This window comes from Hyperoodon ampullatus (genome assembly GCF_949752795.1).
Source record: "Hyperoodon ampullatus genome assembly, chromosome: 5".
NCBI classification, from domain to species: Eukaryota; Metazoa; Chordata; class Mammalia; order Artiodactyla; family Ziphiidae; genus Hyperoodon; species Hyperoodon ampullatus.
In genome coordinates, this window is record NC_136918.1 from 23,932,476 (window position 1) to 23,955,825 (window position 23,350).

Sequence of the window (23,350 nt, forward strand, 5' to 3'; positions counted from 1 at the left end):
TGATAAGGATATTAAAATTGAAGTCAGAAATATTTAGAGGTAAATGACTTACATTTGGAAATCCTAGTATTTAGCAGGTAAGATGTTCCCTTAAATGAGACCAAGCTGTATGGTGGGCTTGTAACTATAATTAGTAGAAGCAGGAGTTTCCAACGGGCCTTGTAACACAAAGAACCCTGAATATTAATCAGCATGTCAGTGTGGTTTTCAAGCTGCACCACACACAAGTTTCCTCAGCCTCCTGTAGCTGCAAACCTAAAATAGCCTGAAGGTCAAAGCCAGACAGACATACTCTTGTCACTGAATGTGCTGACCATGACTGATATGAGTTGAGTTTACTTCCTCCACTAAAATTATGGTGGAAAAATAAACTCCAAACTCAAGGGCAATCACTATAACAATCTTAAGAGGAAAAAGAAGAGAGAAATAAGTCCAAAAGTGGTCTAACACAGCGATCAGCTCAGACCTCATTTTCACTAAGAGTCTATTTTTGGAGTCACACATTTGAATTATTGCATCAAGAAGGCTGTAACAGAAAAGATGTCCATGAGAAAGTAATGGGAAGCCAATATGCAAAAACGAGAGTGATCGGAAACGACCATAAAATCATCAGGCTATTGACAGCTGGGGAAATTCCACGTGCCAAGCAAATCAACTGCAAGGAAATATTAGAGGCTTGAGATGAAAAAAATACACCTGAATCTGTAATTGAATTAGACAAGCCTCGCTGCATGGAGAACTCTGCCGGTCACCAGGATGCAAGGCAAACGCTGGGTTACCAGAAGCGCATTTATCAGCCACAGTGATTTATTGAGTGCTTTAATAATACAAGTGTACATCAACTGATCCACAGTCAAAAGTGGCAGGTCCCTAAGAAATTTACAAGCACTTTAAGTAAATCAAAATACATATTATTTTGTTCAATCCAGCAGTCTTCTGCGTGGGGACAGAAGCCTAGTGATAAACAGAGTCTCAGTAATGCACAGTGATTCTGATTGAAGCTTTTGTACAAAAATCTGATTCCCAGTAGCATGCACCCACCGATAAAGACTTCAGTACAAAAAAATTAACCCTAAGCATTACATTGAAGTAGAAACGAGATAGAATTCTGAATTTGTGTTTTCCCGAAGATCACAGGAAGGGAAAAAGGATCCAAAGCAAACGAACAACAAAAAAACAAAACCACACAGGAATACGAAGCTTTGAAAGAAAGCTCATATTATTACAGGTCTGACATTGTTTGCACTGAAAACAAAAGTTCCCATCCACGTGGAGGTGAGATTAAAAATAAAAAAACCCAGATCTTTCAAGTTAACAGAAATTAAACAGGGAATAAAACGGGAAGGGGTGGGGAGCAAAGGAAAGGGAGGTGGGGGGATGGATGACATTCCATCACAAAACGGTTCAAAAGGTGATAAAAATAAGACAAGCAGAGCTGAGGTGCGGGGCCCCGATGCACTTGGTGAGTGTGCCGCGGGCCAGGGCCCTATGTGGCGTACCGCTTGGTCCACTGCCTGGCCATCCGGTCGTGCTCCGCCCTGTTGGTCATGTACTGTGTGGCGATGCTACCCACCAGCGGGTCAGCTGGAAAGGAAGCAGAATCAGAAGTCAGTCCACACCAGCAGCTTGGCCTCTTCAAAGCTGGGGAAGAGAGGAGTGTCTGGAAAGCTGGCCCTGGCTCAAGGCGTGGGCAGAGAAGTGAGATGCTGCGCTCTGGAACAAGGTCACCTTCGCCATGACCTGCAAGTGACCTGCCCCGGAGACCGCATCTCACCCCCGCCGCCCGAGGAGCACCTACCTGTGCTTTGACTGCCGCCTCTTGTCACGTCTCTGGACAAGCGTGACTCTCTCTGTCCCCACCATACATATGCTTCTCCCCCTCCTCCTCCCCTGGTTTTCAGGTAGATGTTCATTTCACAGAGAAGATGCAGGTGGGCTGTGGGCGGGGCCTGCAGGGTCCTGGATACGATCCCCTGGGGGAAGGGGGCGGGGGAAGCCTGGCCAACTCCCTGACCTGGGTTATTGCCCAGGCAGGGGTCCAGCAGCAGGTTAGTGACCCACTGACACAGGGCGACAGGCTGCTTCTGCCTCTATATTTGGGAATATCAAAGCCACAGAGCTCTCTACTACATAAACAGCGACAGATGTTAGTCACAGCTAACCCTCACTGACTTACCACGTCCTAAAACTTTAACACGGGGGCGGGGGCTGGCACGGGATGAAACTGCAGCCTAAGGATGGGGGTTTTCAGGGCTGGAGCCGGGCCCTGACTGCAGGTCTCCTGGGACACTACTCCACCCAGACGGGATCAACGGTTAATGAAAATTCAATTCAAAGCAACTAAAAAAAAATGTAATTTAGGTCTCTGGAGATCCCAGAATCCACCCGTTTCCCTCCATTCTCTAATTTCACTTCTTCCCTGAGTTTTATTTCCTGTGTTTTTGGTGTTGAGAATTTGAGTGTATCAGAGCACATGGATAAGAAAGAACCAAAAGGGAAAAGGAAAAATATTAGCAAAAGCTAACGTTAAATATGAAAAAAAGAAAATAGGTAAAGAATATGGAAGTGGGTTTGTGGTCTAATACCACCTCATAACTCGGGAAGATTCTGAGAGTCTGCTGAGACCCAGTAAAACATTCAAGGTCACACCTTCGCAATAACCAAGGTATAACAGAAATACCACCTTTGAATGATCTGCTGATGCTGATGGTAACAAAGCTTTTGAAAGTCCTCCCGACAAGACTTTGCTTTTATTTTTTAAATTTTGTTACAGTTCTAACATTATATTACACCATTTATTTTTGTTTGTTTGTTTTTTTCTTTTTTGTTTTCTGGCCGTGTTAAGAGGCTTGTGGGAACTTAGTTCCCTGACCAGGGATCAAACCTGGGCCCCCTGCAGGGGAAGCACCAAATCCTAACCACTGGACTGCCAGGGAAGTCCCCAAGACTTGCTTAAGTTTTAACAAACCTCGCTTAAGTTTTCTTGGACTTGTGCTAAGTTTGTTATAATTATTCTAGGGAGAGGCCAGTTTCTTATATTCACTTACATCACAAACAGTGATAGTCAACGGGTGTGTTCGGAATGTCTGCCTCTCTGCCTACTCTGTGATTCTTGTCCTTCACTTGCCCAAATGGTGAAACTCTATCACTTCAACCAACCGAGCCAGGGTTCAAGATGACTGAAATCAGCAGTACCAGATGTAGACACAAAACACCCGGGGTTGGCAAGATATTAAAAAAAAAAACGTTATCTTTCAGTTCAGACTATAGAGTCTAAAAAGGGCCAAAGAGAGGTCTGAGTCACATTTCTCTACCTTTGAAACAAATCATCTTGTTTCAATTTCTGGAATGCAAAGCCTTAGGGCGGAACTTGGGCACCTTCAACAGAGCTTACATCTACATCGCTCAAGACAGCTGTTTGGTTAAACACACTCTACATTAGTGATGTGCTCTAAAGAGCCATCTCTACTTCCTGACTTAACTGGTCGAGGTAAAGGACAGGTTTAATGTCAGAAGAATGACCAGTGACATTAATGTTCTAGTGCAAATCTACCCTCACTGAGAGTGGGCATACTGGGAACAAGAGTCTGCTGTTTCAGCTCAAAGGAGGGAGAGGGAGAAGGAGACAGTGGGGTGGGAAAAGCATCCATAGTATTTCAACAGGGGCAGAGGGGAAAACCTCAGAAACACGGCAGAGTGTTATCGATAAAACTCACATGCGTTGTGCAGACATTTTTGGGTACGTTTAAATAATTAGCAGTAAATTCCTTTGAGTTCCTTTTATAATACCTTTTCAAATTCGATTTTGAAAAGAGAAATATTTTTCCATCTGCAAAATTATACATGCTAAATATAAAAACAATAATGAACAATTTTAAAAAATCACCTCACACAGTACACAGGACAGAAGTTGTAAGTGAAAACCGTTTGCATATTCACTGAGAGAAGTACTGTTAACATTTTGACTTCCATCTTCCCAGACTTCTTTTCTAAACATACAATTTTAAAAAAAGATCACAGTCTGCTTTTGGAAACTTTTAAAAAACTCACTGTATGGTGAAGAACTTTTTATGTCAATAATTATATCATACCCGATCATTTTTATTTGATTTGATTTTTTAATTGAACTATAACTGACTTATATTACTATATTAGTTTCAGGTGTACAACACAGTAATTCGATAATTTTATAGATTATACTCCATACAAAGTTCTTATAAAACACTGACTATATTTCCTGCACATCATTTTAAATATTAATCTGAATTAATAACCAGTCTTCTGTTTAGAGACCTTTGGGTTCTTTCTTTTTTTTTTTCTGCTTTATAAACAATGCTGTGAAGAACATTATTGTGTGCACATCTTTGTAAATTTATGCAAATCTTAAAGTATTAACGAAGGAATAAAGATATAAAATGAAGGAATTTAAAAATCATGTGTTATCAATCAAATAGTTCTTAAATGTTATAATGTTTTGTTGAATAGAAAAAAATTAAGACTACAAGTAACTGAATAGAAACTATGCAATAAATGTATATCCAATGACCATCGCAGTGAATTTAGTGGAATGAGATACTCCTTTTGTAGTGTATTTATAATTATGACTTGAAGTAAGATTGAATCTTGTTATTGGGTTTTACATTCCTGGATACAGATACGCCAAGGATCAAATAACAGTCTCCAAACGTAAATTACTCGACCTTATTTCTCTAACAATTTCTTTCTACAATAGAAGGAAAATTTCCCCATCATTTTGGATTCTAGATTGTTACCACTCTCCTAAGTCTTTGCCAGTCTGAGATGATCATCTGTCAGTCTTCCTCCTCTTTACTAAAGAAAAACCACAAAGTTCACCCGCAAATAAGTAAACTGAAATTCAAGTCTACACTGCCTGCTTTTGGTCTGTAATTATTTGAATTTCTGAGAAGAGAAGCATGTTCACACCTGGCTCCTCTCACGGCAGATGGTTATTATTACTGATTATTAGATGGTTATTATTACTGAGTCTCCTAATTAGTAGTGTGGTACGTATGAGAAGGTCCCTGGGGCAGAGGTACAGGATTCACGGTGTGGTCGATGGAAAATCCCGGGGCTGGGAGCTGAGAACACAATGCCCTCCATCAAGAGACCTCTAAACCACATCGCCTCATCTGTGTATAAAAATCATGCCATCATTTTTGCTGGCACAAGACGGGCTGGGAAATAGTAGCCTGGGTGGAAGTGTAAGACGGAAAGATCACTGACGACGGGTGACACGTCTTCTTCCTCCTTCTCCTCGACTTTCCCGTCTGACCTCTGCTTCCCTACGCAGCGCCAGGCGCCTGAACGGCACGCACGGTTACTTGCAAGTGAGTGAGAGGTGATCTCAATGCTCTGCCCCTCCCCCCTTTGGAGACTCGTGTTACGTGCACCTTTGATTCCAGAAGAGAAAGGCTCAGGCGACTCCTGCAACCCCATTTGAAGGCTCACCTCTCCGTGACGGGGGCTACACTGGAAACACTGGAAACCAGAAGGGTTCACAGCCCGTCCAGGAAAGGAGGGACACAGGGATCAAGACTAAAGGGGGTAAGAAGCAGCTACGTGGTTAGAGGGAGCGGAGAACGACAGGCAGATGGCTGAGCTGCCCAGTGATTCCATTTGCAAGGCCAAAGAACATTCTCTCTTGGTTGGTAGGTGGTATGGGAGAAATCACATGGCAAAGGAACGTTGACTCCCTTTTCTTAAGACAACGCATATATTCTCAAAGAAACACAAACAAAAGCCGTCCAGTATGATGGAAAAGGGGGTGCGCTCCGGGTCCAGACTGCCTGCCTTTGTACCTCGGTCCCACCGATAACTGCGTCATGTCAGGCAAAGGACTTAACTTCTCTGTGCCTTGGTTTCCTCAACTGCAAAATGAAGTTGCTATAGTTGTTGTTATAAGAATGAAATGAACTGATCTATAGTTGTTATAAGAATGAAATGAACTGATTATTGTCAGGCACATACAAAACTTCTGCTATCATTTTCAAAAGGAAGACAGGAAAATGAATATTCATGTGCACCTTAAAAAATATAAATCTGATTGTCCTCTTGAAGACATTCTCTTCAGATAAAATCCAAAGTCTTTAGCATGTAACTATTAGAGAAATGCAAATCAAAACTACAATGAGGTATCTCCTCACACCGGTCAGAATGACCATCATCAAAAAATCAACAAACAATAAATGCTGGAGAGGGTGTGGAGAAAAGGGAACCTTCTTGCACTGTTGGTGGGAATGTGAATTGATACAGTCACTCTGGAGAACAGTATGGAGGTTCCTCAAAAATCCATAACTAGAGCTACCATATGATCCAGCAATCCCACTACTGGGCATATATCTGGAGAAAACCATGGTTCAAAAGAATACATGCACCCCACTGTTCACAGCAGCACTATTCACAATAGCCAAGATGTGGAACCAACCTAAACATCCATTGACAGATGAATGGATAAAGAAGATGTGGTACATATATACAATGGAATACTATTCAGCCATAAAAAAGAATGAAATAGAGAAAGACAAATATCGTATGATGTCATTTCTATGTGGAATCTAAAATGTGACACAAATGAACTTATCTATGAAAGAGAAACAGACTCACAGACACAGAGAAAAGACTTGTGGTTGCCAAGGGGGAGGATGATAGGGGAGGGATGAATTGGCAGTTTGGGATTAGCAGAGGCAAATTATTATACATAAAATAGATAAACAACAAGGTCCTGCTGTAGAGCACAGGGAACTATATTCAATATCCTGTGATAAACCGTAATGGAAAAGAATATGAAAAAGAATGTGTGTATATATGTAACTGAATCACTTTGCTGTACACCTGAAATTAACACAACATTGTAATGCAACTATACTTCAATAAAATAAATTAAACAAAAACAAAACCGGGCTTCCCTGGTGGCGCAGTGGTTGAGAGTCTGCCTGCCAGTGCAGGGGACATGGGCTCGTGCCCCGGTCCGGGAAGATCCCACATGCCGCGGAGTGGCTGGTTCCGTGAGCCATGGCTGCTGAGCCTGCGTGTCCGGAGCCTGTGCTCTGCAATGGGAGAGGCCACAACAGTGACAGGCCCGCGTACCACAAAACAAAACAAAACAAAACAAAACAAACAAAAAAACCCAAAACCAACAAAGTCCTTAGCATGGCTCCCAAGAGCATCATGATCTAGACCTAATCTTTCCAGCCTTCTCCACCCATGCTTTAAACCAGAATCAACAACTCGCAGCTTCTCCAATAAGCCCTCCAGTAAGCTCTCTGCACCTTTGCTTCTGCGACGTCCTTTGCCTGATGGGCTTCTACGAATTTCTCAACATTTAGCTCAGGCATAGCCTCCTTGGGGATGCTTCTAGGGGTTTTGTAGCAGGCTTATGTGCCCCATTTCTGTTTTGTCTGTTCGCACCTCTATCACCATTCTGAGAACGCTGCCTTTTAGTTGTCTGTCTGCTGTATATCTACATTTCCCATGGGACTGGAGCCCACGCGTTCAGTCATTCATCAACTATCACTGAGTCCCTACTATGTTCCAGGTCCTACAGAACTAGTGCTAAATAAGCAAACTCCTGCCCTCATGGGACTCTGCCTGGGTCCCTCTGTCTCCGTTTCCCTCTCGTTAACCCCCTGTTTACTGCGATGTATGAATGGATAGAAGAACGTAAGACAAGTAAGTAAGGAACACACAAAGTAACAGCCAGAGCAGTTACGCCATAAGGCAGGTGTCCCTCTGTAGCATTATATGCTGGCTCATCGTAGAAGTTTCTTCTCTACACACGACTAGCAAGTCAGTAAAGGGGACCTGATGGAGAGTGTGACAGCTTTCTTGTCACTTTTCTCTTTTTTTTAAACTTATTTAAAAAATTTTTTTGTATATAAGCAGGAATCCTTCCTCCCTCCCTCCCCCCTCCCTCCCTCCCTCCCTTTCTGGCTGCATTGGGTCTTCGTTGCTGTGCACGGGCTTTCTCTAGTTGCAGCAAGCGGGGGCTACTCTTTGTTGTGGTGCGTGGGCTTCTCATTGCGGTGGCTTCTCTTGTAGCGGAGCACAGGCTCTAGGCTCACAGGCTTCAGTAGTCGTGGCACGCAGGCTCAGTAGTTGCGGCGCGCAGGCTCAGTAGTTGTGGCACACGGGCTTAGTTGCTCCGCGGCATGTGGGGTCTTCCCAGACCAGGGCTCGAACCCGTGTCCCCTGCACTTGCAGGCGGATTTTTAACCACTGCGCCACCAGGGAGGTCCTAACTTAATTATTTTCTTATTGAACTTTGTGGTTTGCACTTTGCCATTGCTTGGATTCTTCGAGGCTATAAACCACCGCTTCTCCAGCTGTCCCAGTATCCCCATGATGAGCACTTACTCACCAAGTCACTGGAGGCTTTCTGTGGGTCTGCCTTGCAATGAGGAATAGCTCTTTTTTGTGTCTTTCATGGAACTTTTCTTCCATGGTTTGGTTTAGCCTAGTTTTATTTAAATCTTTTATAAAATTAAAAAGTAATTGATGCTCATTATAATAAATTCAAATAATAAAGAAGCATGTATGATGTAAAGAATACGATCTTCTTCCCTTCAGTTTCCCACCATCTCAAGGTAACTGCTGTTAATGGTTGGATGCTCACTCCTCCAGACTATTTTCTTTATACATATATACATATATATATGTATATATTTTTATATATATATATTTTTGCAGTACACGGGTCTGTCACTGTCGTGGCCTCTCCCATTGTGGAGCACAGGCTCCGGACGCGCAGGCTCAGCGGCCATGGCTCACGGGCCCAGCCGCTCCGCGGCATGTGGGATCTTCCTGGACCGGGGCACGAACCTGTGTCCCCTGCATCGGCAGGCGGACTCTCAACCACTGCACCACCAGGGAAGCCCTCTTTATTTATATTTAAACCCAATGGGAATCACATGATTCTGCAACTTGCATTTTCCTCTGGGCCAATATACAGTAGTTGTGTTTCTAAGGTACTAGAAATAGACCTAGCTTATTATTATTATTATTATTATTTTTTTTTTGCGGTACACGGGCCTCTCACTGTTGTGGCCTCTGCCGTTGCGGAACACAGGCTCCGGACGCGCAGGCTCAGCGGCCATAGCTCACGGGCCCAGCCGCTCTGCGGCATGTGGGATCCTCCCAGACCGGGGCACGAACACGTGTCCCCTGCATCGGCAGGCGGACTCTCAACCACTGCGCCACCAGGGAAGCCCGCTTATTATCTTTAATAATTACAGGGCATTCCTTTGCACAGTTATTCAGCATTCATTTTCCCATCCCCTACTGATGCACATTTATTGATACATTAGATTTGATTTTTTGCTAACAGGACTAGTATTACCATCTTGTATACATCTTTGAGCATAGGTTTGTGTCGTTCTGGAGGGTAGATTCTTCTAGGTGACAGTGTTGGGCCAGAAAGTACAGTACACATTTAAGATTTTTGCCAAATATTGCCAAACGGCCCTTCAATAAAAGGATGTACAATTTATCCTATTTCTGGACATTCTCCCTAACACTGCATTACCAATCTTTAAAAATTGTTTTTGTCAAGGTAACCAAAAAAAATAAAAAATCTCTGTCCTTGTTGTATCTGGATCTAACTTGATGTCTACTGAGGTTTAACATATTCTTGTGTTTGTTCACCATTTGTATTTCTTCTCCTGTGATGTGCTTGTTCATGCCTTTTGTCTACTTTCTCCTTACTATCATGGAGTATTTTATATATTATAAATATTAAGCATGCACTGGAAGTTCAGCTTTGGCCTCAGTATTCAGCCAAAATTGCTTTAGTCTTTGGAAGACTGAACAGACAAATGCCTCCTCTGATGTTATTTTGAGCTTTGCTGAACTTGTGGAGCTCAAAGATCAGGTTACCATCGTATTTAATAAATATAGATCATCTTTTGGACTTATTGCTAATATCTGAATACTGGTTTTTAAAATATTGGTAAGCATGATGAATGTTAACTTGGGACTGTAAATCTCTTTCAGTTGAAGACAAACTATGACATACAAGGAAAAGATTTGGAACTGCCTTCACATGTATTCATACAAACGCTCAAAGTGAGAATGGAAGCGCAGCTATCATAAGGGCAAAGGCTTCTGCCACAAAACAGGCCTTACGATTGCCAATGCAGGTACTAATACTGAGAGTAAAGCACTTGTAACAACCAGTGGCTGCTGGCAGAGAAAGTAGTGCATCCAATGATTGTGTGAGTCAGGAAATGAACGCAAACATATTAGAGATAAAAATGTGAGGGCAAAAGTCTTCTGTTGGCTTTTGAAATATCCAGAAGACATCGTCTTTAAGCATTTTGCACACAGCTCCGGTTTGTGGGAGGACTGCAAGGACACTGCACCGTGATCACCATCAGCCAAATCTTTTAAGTGTAGGGGTTGAGGAGGTAAGTCTTCACCTTTCTGTTACCATTAGAGAAAAAAGAAAGCTTACTGATCTGATAGCAAAATCTCCACTAAGAGTAACCCACGCTGGGATAGACAGCCAAAGAAAAACATGCTTTTCATCAGGCGAAAACATCTGTCTAAATCTTGCAAGCGTGCAGAGGAGTCTCCTAGCAGCTGGCAGTGCTAAAAAGTTATACTGCGACGTCATCATGACAAACTTTAAAAACATATCTAATTTTTCATGAAATTAAAAAAAAATTTTTTTTGGCCACTCAGCCTGTGGGATCTTAGTTCTCCAACCAGGGATTGAATCTGGGCCACGGACGTGAAAGTGTAGAGTCCTAACCACTGGGCCACCAGGGAATTCCCTCTAATTTTTAATAATAATACTATAGTATCACTTAAATTCTTAAAATAAATTCCATATTTATTCTTGTATCTCAGAAGATCACTTTATGGTGGGAACATTCAGCATTGCCTTAGGTTGTTCATTGATTTTAATGCTGGCTGTTCAGTATTCAGCCAAAAATAAATTCAGTGCACCTCTAAGGAAAATACTATTTATCTATTATATGTGGAGGAAATATTTTCTCCCAGTCTTTTGTCCTTTAACCTAGTTTATAATGTCTCTTGCTATTACAAGTTTAAAGTTTTTCAGTACTTAAATAAGTCAATCTTTCCTTAATATTTTTTAGTGTGATGTCATGTGGATTTGACAAAGGCCTTCTCCACTCCAGTATTTTAGAAGTATTCTCCTATATTTACATGCAGTAACCATCTGTGCAATGCTAGCTTTATCACACAGACGATTCCCATATGTATCTGGACCTGATTCTGTACTTGATATTCTTTCATTCGATTAATTTGTCTTTTGCTTTGTTTACTCCTATTTTCTTGCTACTATTTTACAGTATGTTTGATATCTGGTAGGATAAGTTCTCACGCGTCCCCATTTCTTTCCTTCACTAAAGTTTTACTCGGAGAACTGTAATCTTGAGGCTAAGACTTGGAGCAATTAAAGCTAGTTCACCCCAGGGTATAGGAATTCATGTCTCTTTGAAGAATGTTATCAAGATTTAGGAATGACTGAATTCCTCAGGGTCTACTAATTAAAAATCAAGTGAGTAGGACAAAGTTAAGGTTTTCTGTAGTTTGGAATGTGGGAAAACCAGACCATTAATTATAGGCCTAACCCAGACCAGAAAGGTTGTTAAGTACCCTGAAAAAAATATATATCATATATACATAGAGTGTGTGTGTGCATGTGTGTGGTGCTCATGGCTCATAAAGTGATTTAGGGAGAACGTTACCATGTCTATGATTTAAACCAAGTGGTGGATGTTATCCAACTAGATTTAATTTTGAAAATGCTAAATAAAACTGCATACCAGTCTAGCAAGATATGCTATTACCTCATAACTAGCGATGCTAAAAGAGGAATCAAGTACCCCAACTTCTAAAGAGACATTAATACCTTCCTCAGGACTTGCTAAGAGAAGAGGAGCTGGGGGGCTTCCCTGGTGGTGCAGTGGTTAAGAATCCGCCTGCCAATGCAGGGGACACGGGTTCGAGCCCTGGTCCGGGAAGATCCCATATGCCTCAGGGCAACTAAGCCCATGTGCCACAACTACTGAAGCCCGCACACCTAGAGCCCGTGCTCTGCAACAAGAGAAGCCACCGCAATAAGAAGCCTGTGCACTGCAATGAAGAGTAGCCCCCGCTCGTCGCAACTAGAGAAAGCCCGTGCATAGCAACAAAGACCCAACACAGCCAAAAAAAAAAAAAGAAAAAAAAGAAAAAAGAAACACAGCCATACTCAAATATAAAATTACATAAAGTTACAACTAAGTAATTTATAAAGGTAATCAATACTTAAAACTCATCATTCCTTAATTATTTTACTGCTATTATTATTTATCGTCATAGTTTTTTTCAAGGTCTTTTCTATCTGTATGGTGGAAAAACACCATGTGCTACTGTGCATCTTGTCCTGATTACACACTCAGGAAGGTCACATAAGTAGCTTGAAATCAGCAAATGCTACAAATTAGGACTTGATTTACTGTTTTGTTGATTGTCTGTGGTTAAGAAAGTGATGGAGAAAATGCTAATAGTGCAGATCAAACTTAAAAGTGTATCATGTCTAGATCCTTACACAGTGAAGAGCATAAAAATTGCAGGATATATTCTTCCAGCACATGAAACCATTATCTGATTCAGAAAGAAGTTGCTCATGACACTAACCAGTGAAGTTCTGACATTCTTTTCTTTGTTTTACTTTGGTCTTAGTTCTTAACTATGTATGAAAATATCACCCAACATTCCTGTTAGAACCACACTCATTTGTTAGTTACAGCTGCAAAAGTCACTGTAAGTCTGCTGAGAATGAATCAGCTACATGGAATTTGCAGTAAAGAGTACTGTATATTTTATTATCTGTAAACTGTGTACATTTTTACATCAGTAAACTGTATAATAAATGTATGTACGTACATATGTGCATACAACCACCCCTTCTAGCCACTGCCCATTTCAAAGTTACCAACATCCATGGGCAAGGGCTTAGCCAAGGAAGCTGAGCCGGGGCTGGGTCTTCTCCATCAGGGGACTGGGAAGTGAGACCTCGGATTACGGCACGTGAAGCAGCATTTTGACGCCTGTCACCCAGAAGGCATGGACGGCAAGATGCTGCTTGCCAAAGAAGCAGGAAATCAGTTACAGGGATGCCGCCCTCATCCTTTATCTGACCCCACAGCCCAGGAGTCAGGCTTTGGAAAGGGAGAGAAGAGGTGTCTGAGAACCAGACCTGCTTGCTCCACCCTGAAGGAGTGGAAACAGGAAATTAGATTTAAATCAGTATGAGAGGAGAGTTTAAAAACCGACAAGACTGACTTTTCTATTAACTGAAAGTAACCCGAATGCTGCTAAATATTGTTAAGGGATAGAAAAGCAAAATTCAACTAAATGTGGCCTAAAGCAGTGACTGGAGAAAATGAAGCCCAGTTCATATGAATGCCCCCTGAGTTGAGATGGCTCAACAAACAATACGAATACACTGGCTACAACCTAAACTATACTGTTGATAAAATATTTTTCCAAACGTCAAAACTTGTCCTATCAGCCTACACAGCAGTGCTATGTACCCTAAATCAATGTGTGTTTTGAAATAGAAAGCGTCTGTTAGACTAGACTCGTCCACAGAGCAGCACAGATGGTGCTTCCCTACTGAGAAGCTACTGGATTGCAATTCCAGGCTTAGTTAAACAATAATTCCTAATGAACTCTCAGAAAATATCCTTACAGTACTGGACTTAAGACACCAGAGATTCACATTGCTTTCTGCCGAAAAGTTCATTCTGTTTTAAGTAAAAATAAAAGGCACTTTTCATTTTCACCAAGAACTTTACTGAACAACGTATTTGCTAACCAAACAAACTTTTTGGGCAACCCAATACCTCTGCAAAAAGCTATGGCTGCAGCAAGTAGGAAAGAGTCAAAGATGCTGAGATATCAAAGCTAGATTTTTTTAAAAAGCAGCTTTATTGAGGTCTAATTCACATACCATATAATCCACCCATTTATTGTGCACACTTCAGTCGTTTTTAGTACATCCACAGAGTTATACAGTCACAATCCACTTTAGAATATTTTCACCACCCCCAAAAGATACCTTGTATCCTATTCCTCTAAATCCTCGAGCCCTAGGTATCCACTAATCTTTCTGTCTCTGTCTATTTACCTATTCTGGGCATTTCGTATAAATGGAATCATTCAACATGTGGTCTTTTGTGGCTTCTTTCACAAACCATCATGTTTTCAAGGTTCATCCATGTTGTAGCATGTAACAGGACTTCATTCTCTTTTATTGCCAAATAATATTCTATTGTATGAATATACCACACTATATTTATCCATTCCTTAGGTGATGGACACGTGGGTTGCTTTCACTTTTTGGATATTGTGAATATCCAAATGCTGCTGTGAACATTTGTGTACAAGTTTTGCATAGATCTGTTTTCATTTCTCCTGGGTCTATACCCAGCAGTGGAATTGCTTGGTCATATGGAAACTCTATGCATAACCGTTAGATGAACTGCCAAAATGCTGTCTAAAGAGAATTTCACATCCCTCCCCAGCAACGTGTGAGGGGTCCAATTCTCCACGTCCTCACCAACACGTGTTAGTATCTGAGGATGCCAGATTATAAAGACAGAAGAGCTTACACCCATTGGCCTCTACCTACCAAGTGTCCAGTTAAAAAAATATATACCATATTCCCTGCAAACATTTGTTCCTGCCAACCATGGCAAATAAACTCTCTGAAGTTGGAGTATTTTTCTCACGGTCTGTGTCTACAAGAGACCAAAGATTATCCTGATTCTGTCTTCCCTCTACTTCTAGCCCTGATGGAAGTAAAAATGACAACAATAATCTAATGAGACTTGTTTGTAATGCACACCTTTTCTTCAATATAAAAAAATACTTGTTAATCCCACAGTCCTCAATTGTAGTCCGCCCACTAAAAACTAGTATTCTAATGTATCAATTTCCCCCTCACACCATCTCTTCTGTTCACACTGCTATTCGGCACGGAGGGGAGGACAGGAGATGGTGTGACAGCGGGTGTGAACACAGCAGTCGTGCTCCAGACGCATCGCACATGTCCACAGTCTCCACTGCATCGGGGAATCTGGACTCGAGTCCAGAGGGATAAGTAACCCAGCTCAGGGCCACAGCTGGACCAGAGTGTCAGTGGTGTCAGTTGACTGGATCCTTCTGTCTGCCGTTGAGGGCTGGCAGTGTGTAGCCGAGGCAGCCTGGTGAGTCACATGGACACTGCCACGCTGAGGAATGACTTTCCCTCAGAGTGTGGGCTTTGACTTGGGCTGAGGCCTTGCTCTAATCCTCCTCCCAACTCCTCCCTTTCCTTCAGGGTAGGCAAGGCTTCTTTTGCAGTCTTTTTTTTTTTTTTTAATTAATTTTTTTTGGAGTATAGTTGCTTTACAATGTTGTGTTAGTTTCTACTGTAGAGCAAATGAATCAGCTATATGTATACATACATCACTTCTTTTTTGGATTTCCTTCCCACTTAGGTCACCACAGAGTATTGAGTAGAGTTCCCTGTGCTGTACGGTAGGTTCTCATTAGTTATCTATTTTACACATAGTAGTGTATATATGTCAATCCCAATCTCCCAGTCCATCCCACCTTCCCTTCCCCCCTTGGTAACCATACATCTGTTCTCTGTGTCTGTGTCTCTATTTCTCTTTTGCAGTCTTATATCACAAAAACAGCAGAGTGTCTGGGGCACTGGAGATGACAGTTCAATAAGTATTTGTGTAATAAATGAATTAATGAGTAATTCCACTGGTCAGGATGGAACTTAGTTTGTTGGAGGTATCAGGTTTCTGGCTAGACATCCTTCTTCCTTCCCATGCTTGAGCCTAAATGACATTTATCCCTATGGGATCGGCAGCTCCCCAAGTCACTAATGTGAGATAGTAAGCATTTGGGCAGCCCTGGTGTAAATTTTTTTTGTGATTTAAATTAATATTTAGCTATCTCTGCTTCGAGTCTAAAGCATACAATATGAGCTACTTCCTATAACTGACCTCTTACTTTGTCTTCAAGCTTCCCTGCTATCTCCTTTCGGTCCCTGAAGGCTTCAATTCTTATTTTTTAAAATTGAGGTATAGTTGATGTATAATATATATGTTTTAGGTGTACAACATAGTGATTCGCAATTTTTAAAGGTCATATTCCATTTATAGTTATTATAAAGTATTGGCTATATCCCCTGTGTTGTATAATATATCCTTGTAGCTTATTTATTTTATACATAGTAGTGTGCACCTCTTAATCCCCTACTTTGCCCCTCCCTTCACTGGTAACCACTAGTTTATTCTCTATATCTGTGAGTCTGTTTCTTTTTTGCTATATTCACTAGTCTGTTGTATTTTTTAGGTTCCACATATAAGTATATCATACACTATCCGTATGTGTCTGACATTTCACTCAGCATAATACCCTTCAGGTCTATCCATGCTGTTGGAAATGGCAAAATTTCATTCTTTTTTATGGCTGAGTAGTGTTCCATTGTGTGTGTGTGTGTGTATCTTTATCTATATCTATACCTATATCTATATGTACATGTATATCTACCTCACATCTTTACCCATTCATCTGTTGATGGACACTTGAATTGCTTCCATATCTTGACAACTGTAAAGAATGCTGCTATGAACACTGGGGTGCATATATCTTTTTGAATTAGTGTTTTCGTTTTCTTTAGATATATACACAGGAATGGAATTGCTGGATCATATGATAGTTCTATTTTTAATTTTTTGAGGAACCGCCATACTGTTTTCCATAGTGGCTGAACCAGTTTACATTCCCACTAATAGTGTACAAGGGTTCCCTTTTCTCTACATCCTTGCCAATATTTGTTATTTGTGGTGTTTTTGATGATAGCCATTCTGACAGGTGTAAGGTGATTCTAACTGTGGTTTTGATTTGCATTTCCCTGATGGTTGGCAATATTGAGCATCTTTTCATGTGTCTGTTGACCATCTGTATGTCTTCTTTGGAGAAATGTCTATTTAGGTCTTCTGCCCACTTTTAACTGGGTTAATTGTTTTTTGATAGTGAGTTGTATGTACTGTTTATATATTTTGGATATTAACCCCTTATAGGTCATATTATTTGTAAATATTTTCTCCCATTCAGTAGGTTGTCTTTTCGTTTTATTGATGGTTTCCTTCACTGTGCAAAGGCTTTTAAGTTTAATTAGGTCCAATCATTTAATTTTGCATTTATTTCCTTTCATTTAGGAGACAGATCCAAAGAAATATTGCTGCGATTTATGTCAGAGTGTACTGCCTATGTTTTCTTCTAGGAGTTTCATGGTTTCCAATCTTACATTTAGGTCTTTAATCAATTTTGAGTTTATTTTTGTATATGGTGTTAAAGAATGTTCTAATTTCATTCTTCTACATGTAGCTGTCCAGTTTCCCAGCACCACTTATTGAAGAGACTGTCTTTTCTCCATTGTAAGTTCTTGCCTCCTTTGTTGTAGATTAATTGACCATAAGTGCATTGGTTTATTTCTGGGCTCTCTACTTTGTCCCATTGATCAACATGTCTGTCTTTGTGACAGTATCATACTGTTTTGATTACTGTCGCTTCGTAATATAGTCTGAATTCTTAAAAGATTTTTTTTTTTTTTTTTGGTGGTATGCGGGCCTCTCACTGTTGTGGCCTCTCCCGTTGCGGAGCACAGGCTCCGGACGCGCAGGCTCAGCGGCCACGGCTCACGGGCCCAGCTGCTCTGCGGCATGTGGGATCTTCCCGGACCAGGGCACAAACCCGTGTCCCCTGCATTGGCAGGCGGACTCTCAACCACTGCGCCACCAGGGAAGCCCTTAAAAGATTTTTATATTTAGTCTGCATTCAGTTGTTCCCTGTTTTATTGGCATCTTGCCTAAACTTGAACCGCCTTTGTTTTAACCCCTTGGGCAACATGTTCTACCACTAGACCAAACTTTCTCTCTATATACTGCTTCTTCCATACTTCTGCTTCAGCCAAGTGGGAAGGTTTATTTCTAGGATTCAAACTCCTACTGTATCCTTCTGATATAGGTAAAGAACCATGTCAAACAAATTCTAGTATGTCATAGGTAGTAAATTGTGAACATTGTTTTCCATTTTTCTGCTAGCAGGAAATGGGGGATGGGTGACAGAAGCATTGATACCCTGGGTACCATGAACTGACTAAATAATATTCACTGATCTTGGAATGCATCCTTCTTGCACACCAGGCTTGGCCTGGGAATTTGTGGGAGACCAGGCCCAGTCAAGTTCACACAGTCACCAGTGATGCTGTCATAGCGGTTAGGAAACCAAGTGCTGGGGATTCTGATTCCCAAATACCTTTTGGCCCTTCACCTCTTCTACCTCCTTATGCTCTCTGTCATCTCCTACCTGGACCATCAAAGTACCTTCTTAAACATCTCCCTGTCTTCAGTCTTTCCACTCCCCAATGAACTAAACTTTAGTTTTTAAAGACACAAACCTGGTCATACAAGGTCCCTCTTTTAAAACCTTCTACTTCCCACTGTCCCCTCTCCCCTGCCATGAGAGCCGAAGGGGCAACGCCAACTATGCATAAAGATGCTTTTTTGCCAATAACCTGCTTGATGTCACAAATGTTTTTTACCCATTAAATTATTTTTTCTGTATCTTAATCATACTTGTATCTTCAATAGGGGATGCTCCAATGTTTTGCCCTCTTCTTTAGTTCTTACTGTTTCTGGAGGAAATAGAAGTTTTCAAAGAGGCAAACAAGGTGAGAGAACACTATAACATAGAATAGTGTGAAATTATTATTCACAGAAGAAGATTTTTGATTCAAAACTTTATGCTCATGAAGTGTAAAGTGCTGTCCTATGTATTAAAACAACTCATCAGTATGACGTGGTTTCCACATTAACAGCCTTGTGAGCAGTTAACTCCTGATAACAACTGGGTGAGTCTACACTGTTGCGCTAGTCTTCCCTGGCAGACTAATCTCTGAGGATGAAGACAATAGGAACCACTGATCTCATGAGGGGGGCTCTGAAAACACAGAAAGGAGGGAAGAAAGGAGGGGGCAGGAGCACTTAACCAAAGTAACTGCATACACATTCACTCCTCCAAAATAATGAATTACTTAGGAGAATCATCTTGTCCCATCTGTGGGAGGGGAGAAAAGAGCAAATTGCTCATTGTGGGATTTTTCTAATCCACATTTTAAACCCTCTCAGAGTTAAGCCAACTTCTCTGGAGCCACATGGCCCCTATAACCCATGCAGCGTGGAAATCCCAGCCCTCTGCTGGTCACTGCTCCCCTAAGTAGGTTATGGGTTACCCCTAACAAGACCTGTTGCACTGGCTTCTGTAACCTGCTGACCATTCTTACCTTAACACTTCTCAGCATGGCTGCAAGCCTCTGTCACCTTAAAAAAATGCCAGGCCTATGTTGGGACAAGGACATACACCAAAACTCTCCAACTTTCTCACTCTTCAGGAGAGTGCAGTACTTCACAATTGGGCCTCTCTCAGATGTGGAGAAAAGGGAATCCTCCTACACTGGTGGTGGGAATGTAAACTGGTGCAGCCACTGTGGAGAACAGTATGGAGGTTCCTCAGAAAGCTAAAAATAGAACTACCATATGATCCACTCCTGGGCATATATCCAGACAAAACTCTAATCCAAAAAGATACATGAACCCCTATGTTCACAGCAGTATTGTTCACAATAACCAAGACATGGAAACAACCTAAATGTCCATCGACAGAGGAATGGATAAAGAAGATGTGTTACATATATATAGGTAAAACTACTAAGCCATAAAAAAGAACGAAATAATGCCATTTGCAGCAACATGGATGTAACTAGAGATTATCATACTAAGTGAAGTAAGTCAGAAAGAGAAAGACAAACATCCTGTAATATCACTTATATGTGGAATCTAAAATATGACACAAATGAACCTATCTATAAAACAGAAACAGAATCATGGACATAGAGAACGGACTGGTGGTTGCCAAGGGGGAGGGGTGTGGGGGAGGGATGGACTGGGAGTTTGAGATTAGCAGGTGCAAACTATTGTATATAGAATGGATAAACAACAAGGTCCTACTGTACAGCACAGGGAACTATATTCAGTACTCTGTGATAAACCATAATGGAAAATAATATGAAAAAGAATGTTTATATATATATATAAAACTGAATCACTTTGCTGTACACCTGAAATTAACACAACACTGTAAAGCAACCATACTTCAATAAAAAAAAAAAGTGAAAAACCCGCACAGAATCGAGCCTCTCTCTAAGCGACTGCAGGACCCCTTGGTGAAGCAGGGGAAATCCGGCTTGTATTTGGTTGCCTCCCTCCCCGTTTGGCTAACTCCCTGGCGTATTTATTTCCCCTTCCTGACACTCCCAGATCTTTCTCTCTGAGAGGAGATGACCATATATCTGACCTCGGTGTGACTGTCCCCGAATGGGTCATCTTTCCCAAGGGCATGTATATTTTCAAAGAGAACTCCGGAGACCCCATTTAGCACAAAGAAATGACACTAACACAAAACGGTTGGGACAAAGGAATAGGTGTATAATTTAGCTCTGTCTTTTGACTCGGAGGGGTTTGGGGCTCTTCAAATCACAGAGCTGAAAGCCACCCCCGAGACTCTGCCTCTGAAGGGACACAGAGCAGGGTGTGACACACAACCATGTCTTTGCCCTCCCCTTCTCATAAGCCTGGTTTTCACGATTACTCCTCATGTAGCTGGATGAGTGCATCATTTTTCGTGAAAATTTGACCCGCACTGATGCTTTAGCTTTGCAAATGGCACTGTAACACTCATGATACTACTTTAATTCTTTCTTCAAGATACATCATGAAAAGTGAGGAAGCTGGTTGCAGAAAGCTGGCTTCTTGGCTCTGACTCTGCAGACCTTTAATGGGTGGACCCACCACATTTATTCACGACTGCTTAAACCATGGGATTCTTTTTGGAAATAGAAAGGCCACTCTTGATGCGGCATGAAATGGGCCACGCCAAGGCCCTAATTTTTAAATGCTCGTGTTGGAGACACAGTCACAGGTTCTCAGATGCAGTGCCTCATTTGGAGTATTTTTTTGGAAGCTAAATTTTGGTGTTCAAATGGAATCTGGTAACAAGCAGTAAATTATACAACTGTATTTAAATTCTACAATAGTTATTTTTACAGCAGCTTTATAAAGTTTAATTTACCTCCTTGCCCTGAAAGATTTAATGAATGCTTCAAACAGCTCCACCTATTTTTCTAGAATTGGATATATTTGTTTCCAGTGTAAATATGCTGACTAGATCTGCATAGTGATTATATGTCTAGAGCTGTTTTTTTTGGGGCGGGGAGGGGGGAGGCAGTGAACAGACCCACTGACCCTAGATGAGGATGTACCCACATCTGCATGAACAATTATATTTTCCCTTGTAAATTAGGTATGCTTTGTACCTGTAATGTTTTCCTTGCTTAAACAACTATTCTTTATATACACACACTGTGATTGTTTTTAAGAATGATTATAAAAATATATACATTTTTAAGAAGGTTCAATCAACTCTCTAGACCCGTTAAGTTTTACCCCATTTTGTCAGAGGCCAGTAAGCAAATTTTGGGCATTAACATATACCATGTTGTCTTACTTAGGTTTAGAAAAACCAAACAAAATACACAGCCCTCTGGGAAATACACCTCAATGACTATTTGTGGCAAATAAAATTAATAGAATGGATGTTCCTTTTAATTTTATCTACGTACCAACATTTCCCTCATAGAATATATCTAGTGAGGATTCTTGTTTATATCCCTAAATTATCAATTTGAAATTTATTGAATTCTTCAAATTTTTAAAAAAAATTCTTCCAGATAAAACAGAAAGTTAAGAGCTTCAAAGAGAAAATCATTAGAGAAAATAATACGAAGTGCTCGGCACACCAGGAGAGACATCCAGCTCCATATTAAGAGGTATGGGGTGGGGAGGGGGAGGGGAGGGGTGTATCTGAGACTGAACAGCCTCCCGGCCTCTTAAGTGAGAACTCAACTGCTACCTGCATGAACAATGACTGTATTCTCCCTTGCAAATTAGGTCCAGCAGGTACCTATAGGGCTTTACATATTTAAATTACTCAGTCTAGGATAATCATAAAAATCAGTAATAAATAAAAATAATCCTGGAGAACTATTCCCTGAAAGATAACAAAAGAATTAAGCATCATGGGCTTTTAACTGAATGAGAGGTTATTTCTAAGGTACGTGGCACCAAACCACTTTGGTGTCAACTCATGTGAAATATTTTTTTTTTTTTTTTTTTTTTTTTTTTTTTTGTGGTATGCGGGCCTCTCACTGTTGTGGCCTCTCCCGTTGCGGAGCACAGGCTCCGGACGCGCAGGCTCAGCAGCCATGGCTCACGGGCCCAGCCGCTCCGCGGCATATGGGATCCTCCCAGACCGGGGCACGAACCCGCATCCCCTGCATCGGCAGGCGGACTCTCAACCACTGCGCCACCAGGGAGGCCCATGTGAAATATTTTAACAGGCTTTAAAATTCTTACTGGAGTGACAAGTAGATGTTTGTGTCCTTAATTCGACATTGTACCAAAAAAAAAAAAAAAAAAAAGGGGAAGGATGTATAAACTCTTCATGGCAGGACAGACCGGGCTGCTGGTATTGCTTACACGTGACTATCTCTTATTTCAATTTTGTTTAAAATAGGAAATGAAAGTTAGCTCAGTAATTTAAATCTAATTCTCGTTTGTACTAAGTTCAATCTCTAGTACATGATATCTGACACAGAAAGGCCCCCAGGTAATCTAGTGTGGGGTGACAGGTCATGGTTAAGGCTGATTACAGGGCAGAAGAACAGATGTTTCCTGCCTTCCATGACCAGTGGCTCTTTGGGCCCGCCTGCCCTGGGAGTGATGTTAAATGCTTAATGAAACGCACTTGGAGTCCTTAGAAGGTGCAGGGCTGTACTAAGAAGCCAACCCTCAATCTATAATCAGGTTATAAACCAAACTAAAAATGAATAATTGTATCTCTAGGGACAAGATAATGAAACGTTAGTGCTTAATTTCATTAGTTAGTTATTTTTACTCTGTCAGTAAAGTCTGTGAAGACTAAAGTCTGTGAAGCTGTAAGAGGTTCAGCCCATACCTGTAGCAAGTCATCACGTTACGCTTGTGTTGAGACTTCCGATTTCTGGTTTATTTGACTGATCGCGTTAGAATTTCTCAGGAAGCGGTACTTAACTTATCATGGGAATGAGGGTGTCTATAAAAGTTTGGTATCAGTGCTTGAACTGGTCAATAAATAACATGTAGACGAGCAGATTTTA

At 41.2% G+C, this 23,350-nt stretch overlaps 1 protein-coding gene across 1 annotated transcript in view; it reads right to left on the reverse strand.

The window, feature by feature from the left end:
- Positions 1–812: 812 nt before the first annotated feature.
- The window catches only part of LOC307052977 (ubiquitin-conjugating enzyme E2 E2), a 358,613-nt gene continuing 336,075 nt past the window's right edge, over positions 813–23,350 (reverse strand). Inside the window, exon 6 of the mRNA XM_079704159.1 lies at positions 813–1,584. Coding sequence (XP_079560285.1) covers positions 1,487–1,584 — 98 coding nt within the window. The 3' untranslated portion in view covers positions 813–1,486. The remainder of the gene's footprint in view (positions 1,585–23,350) is intronic.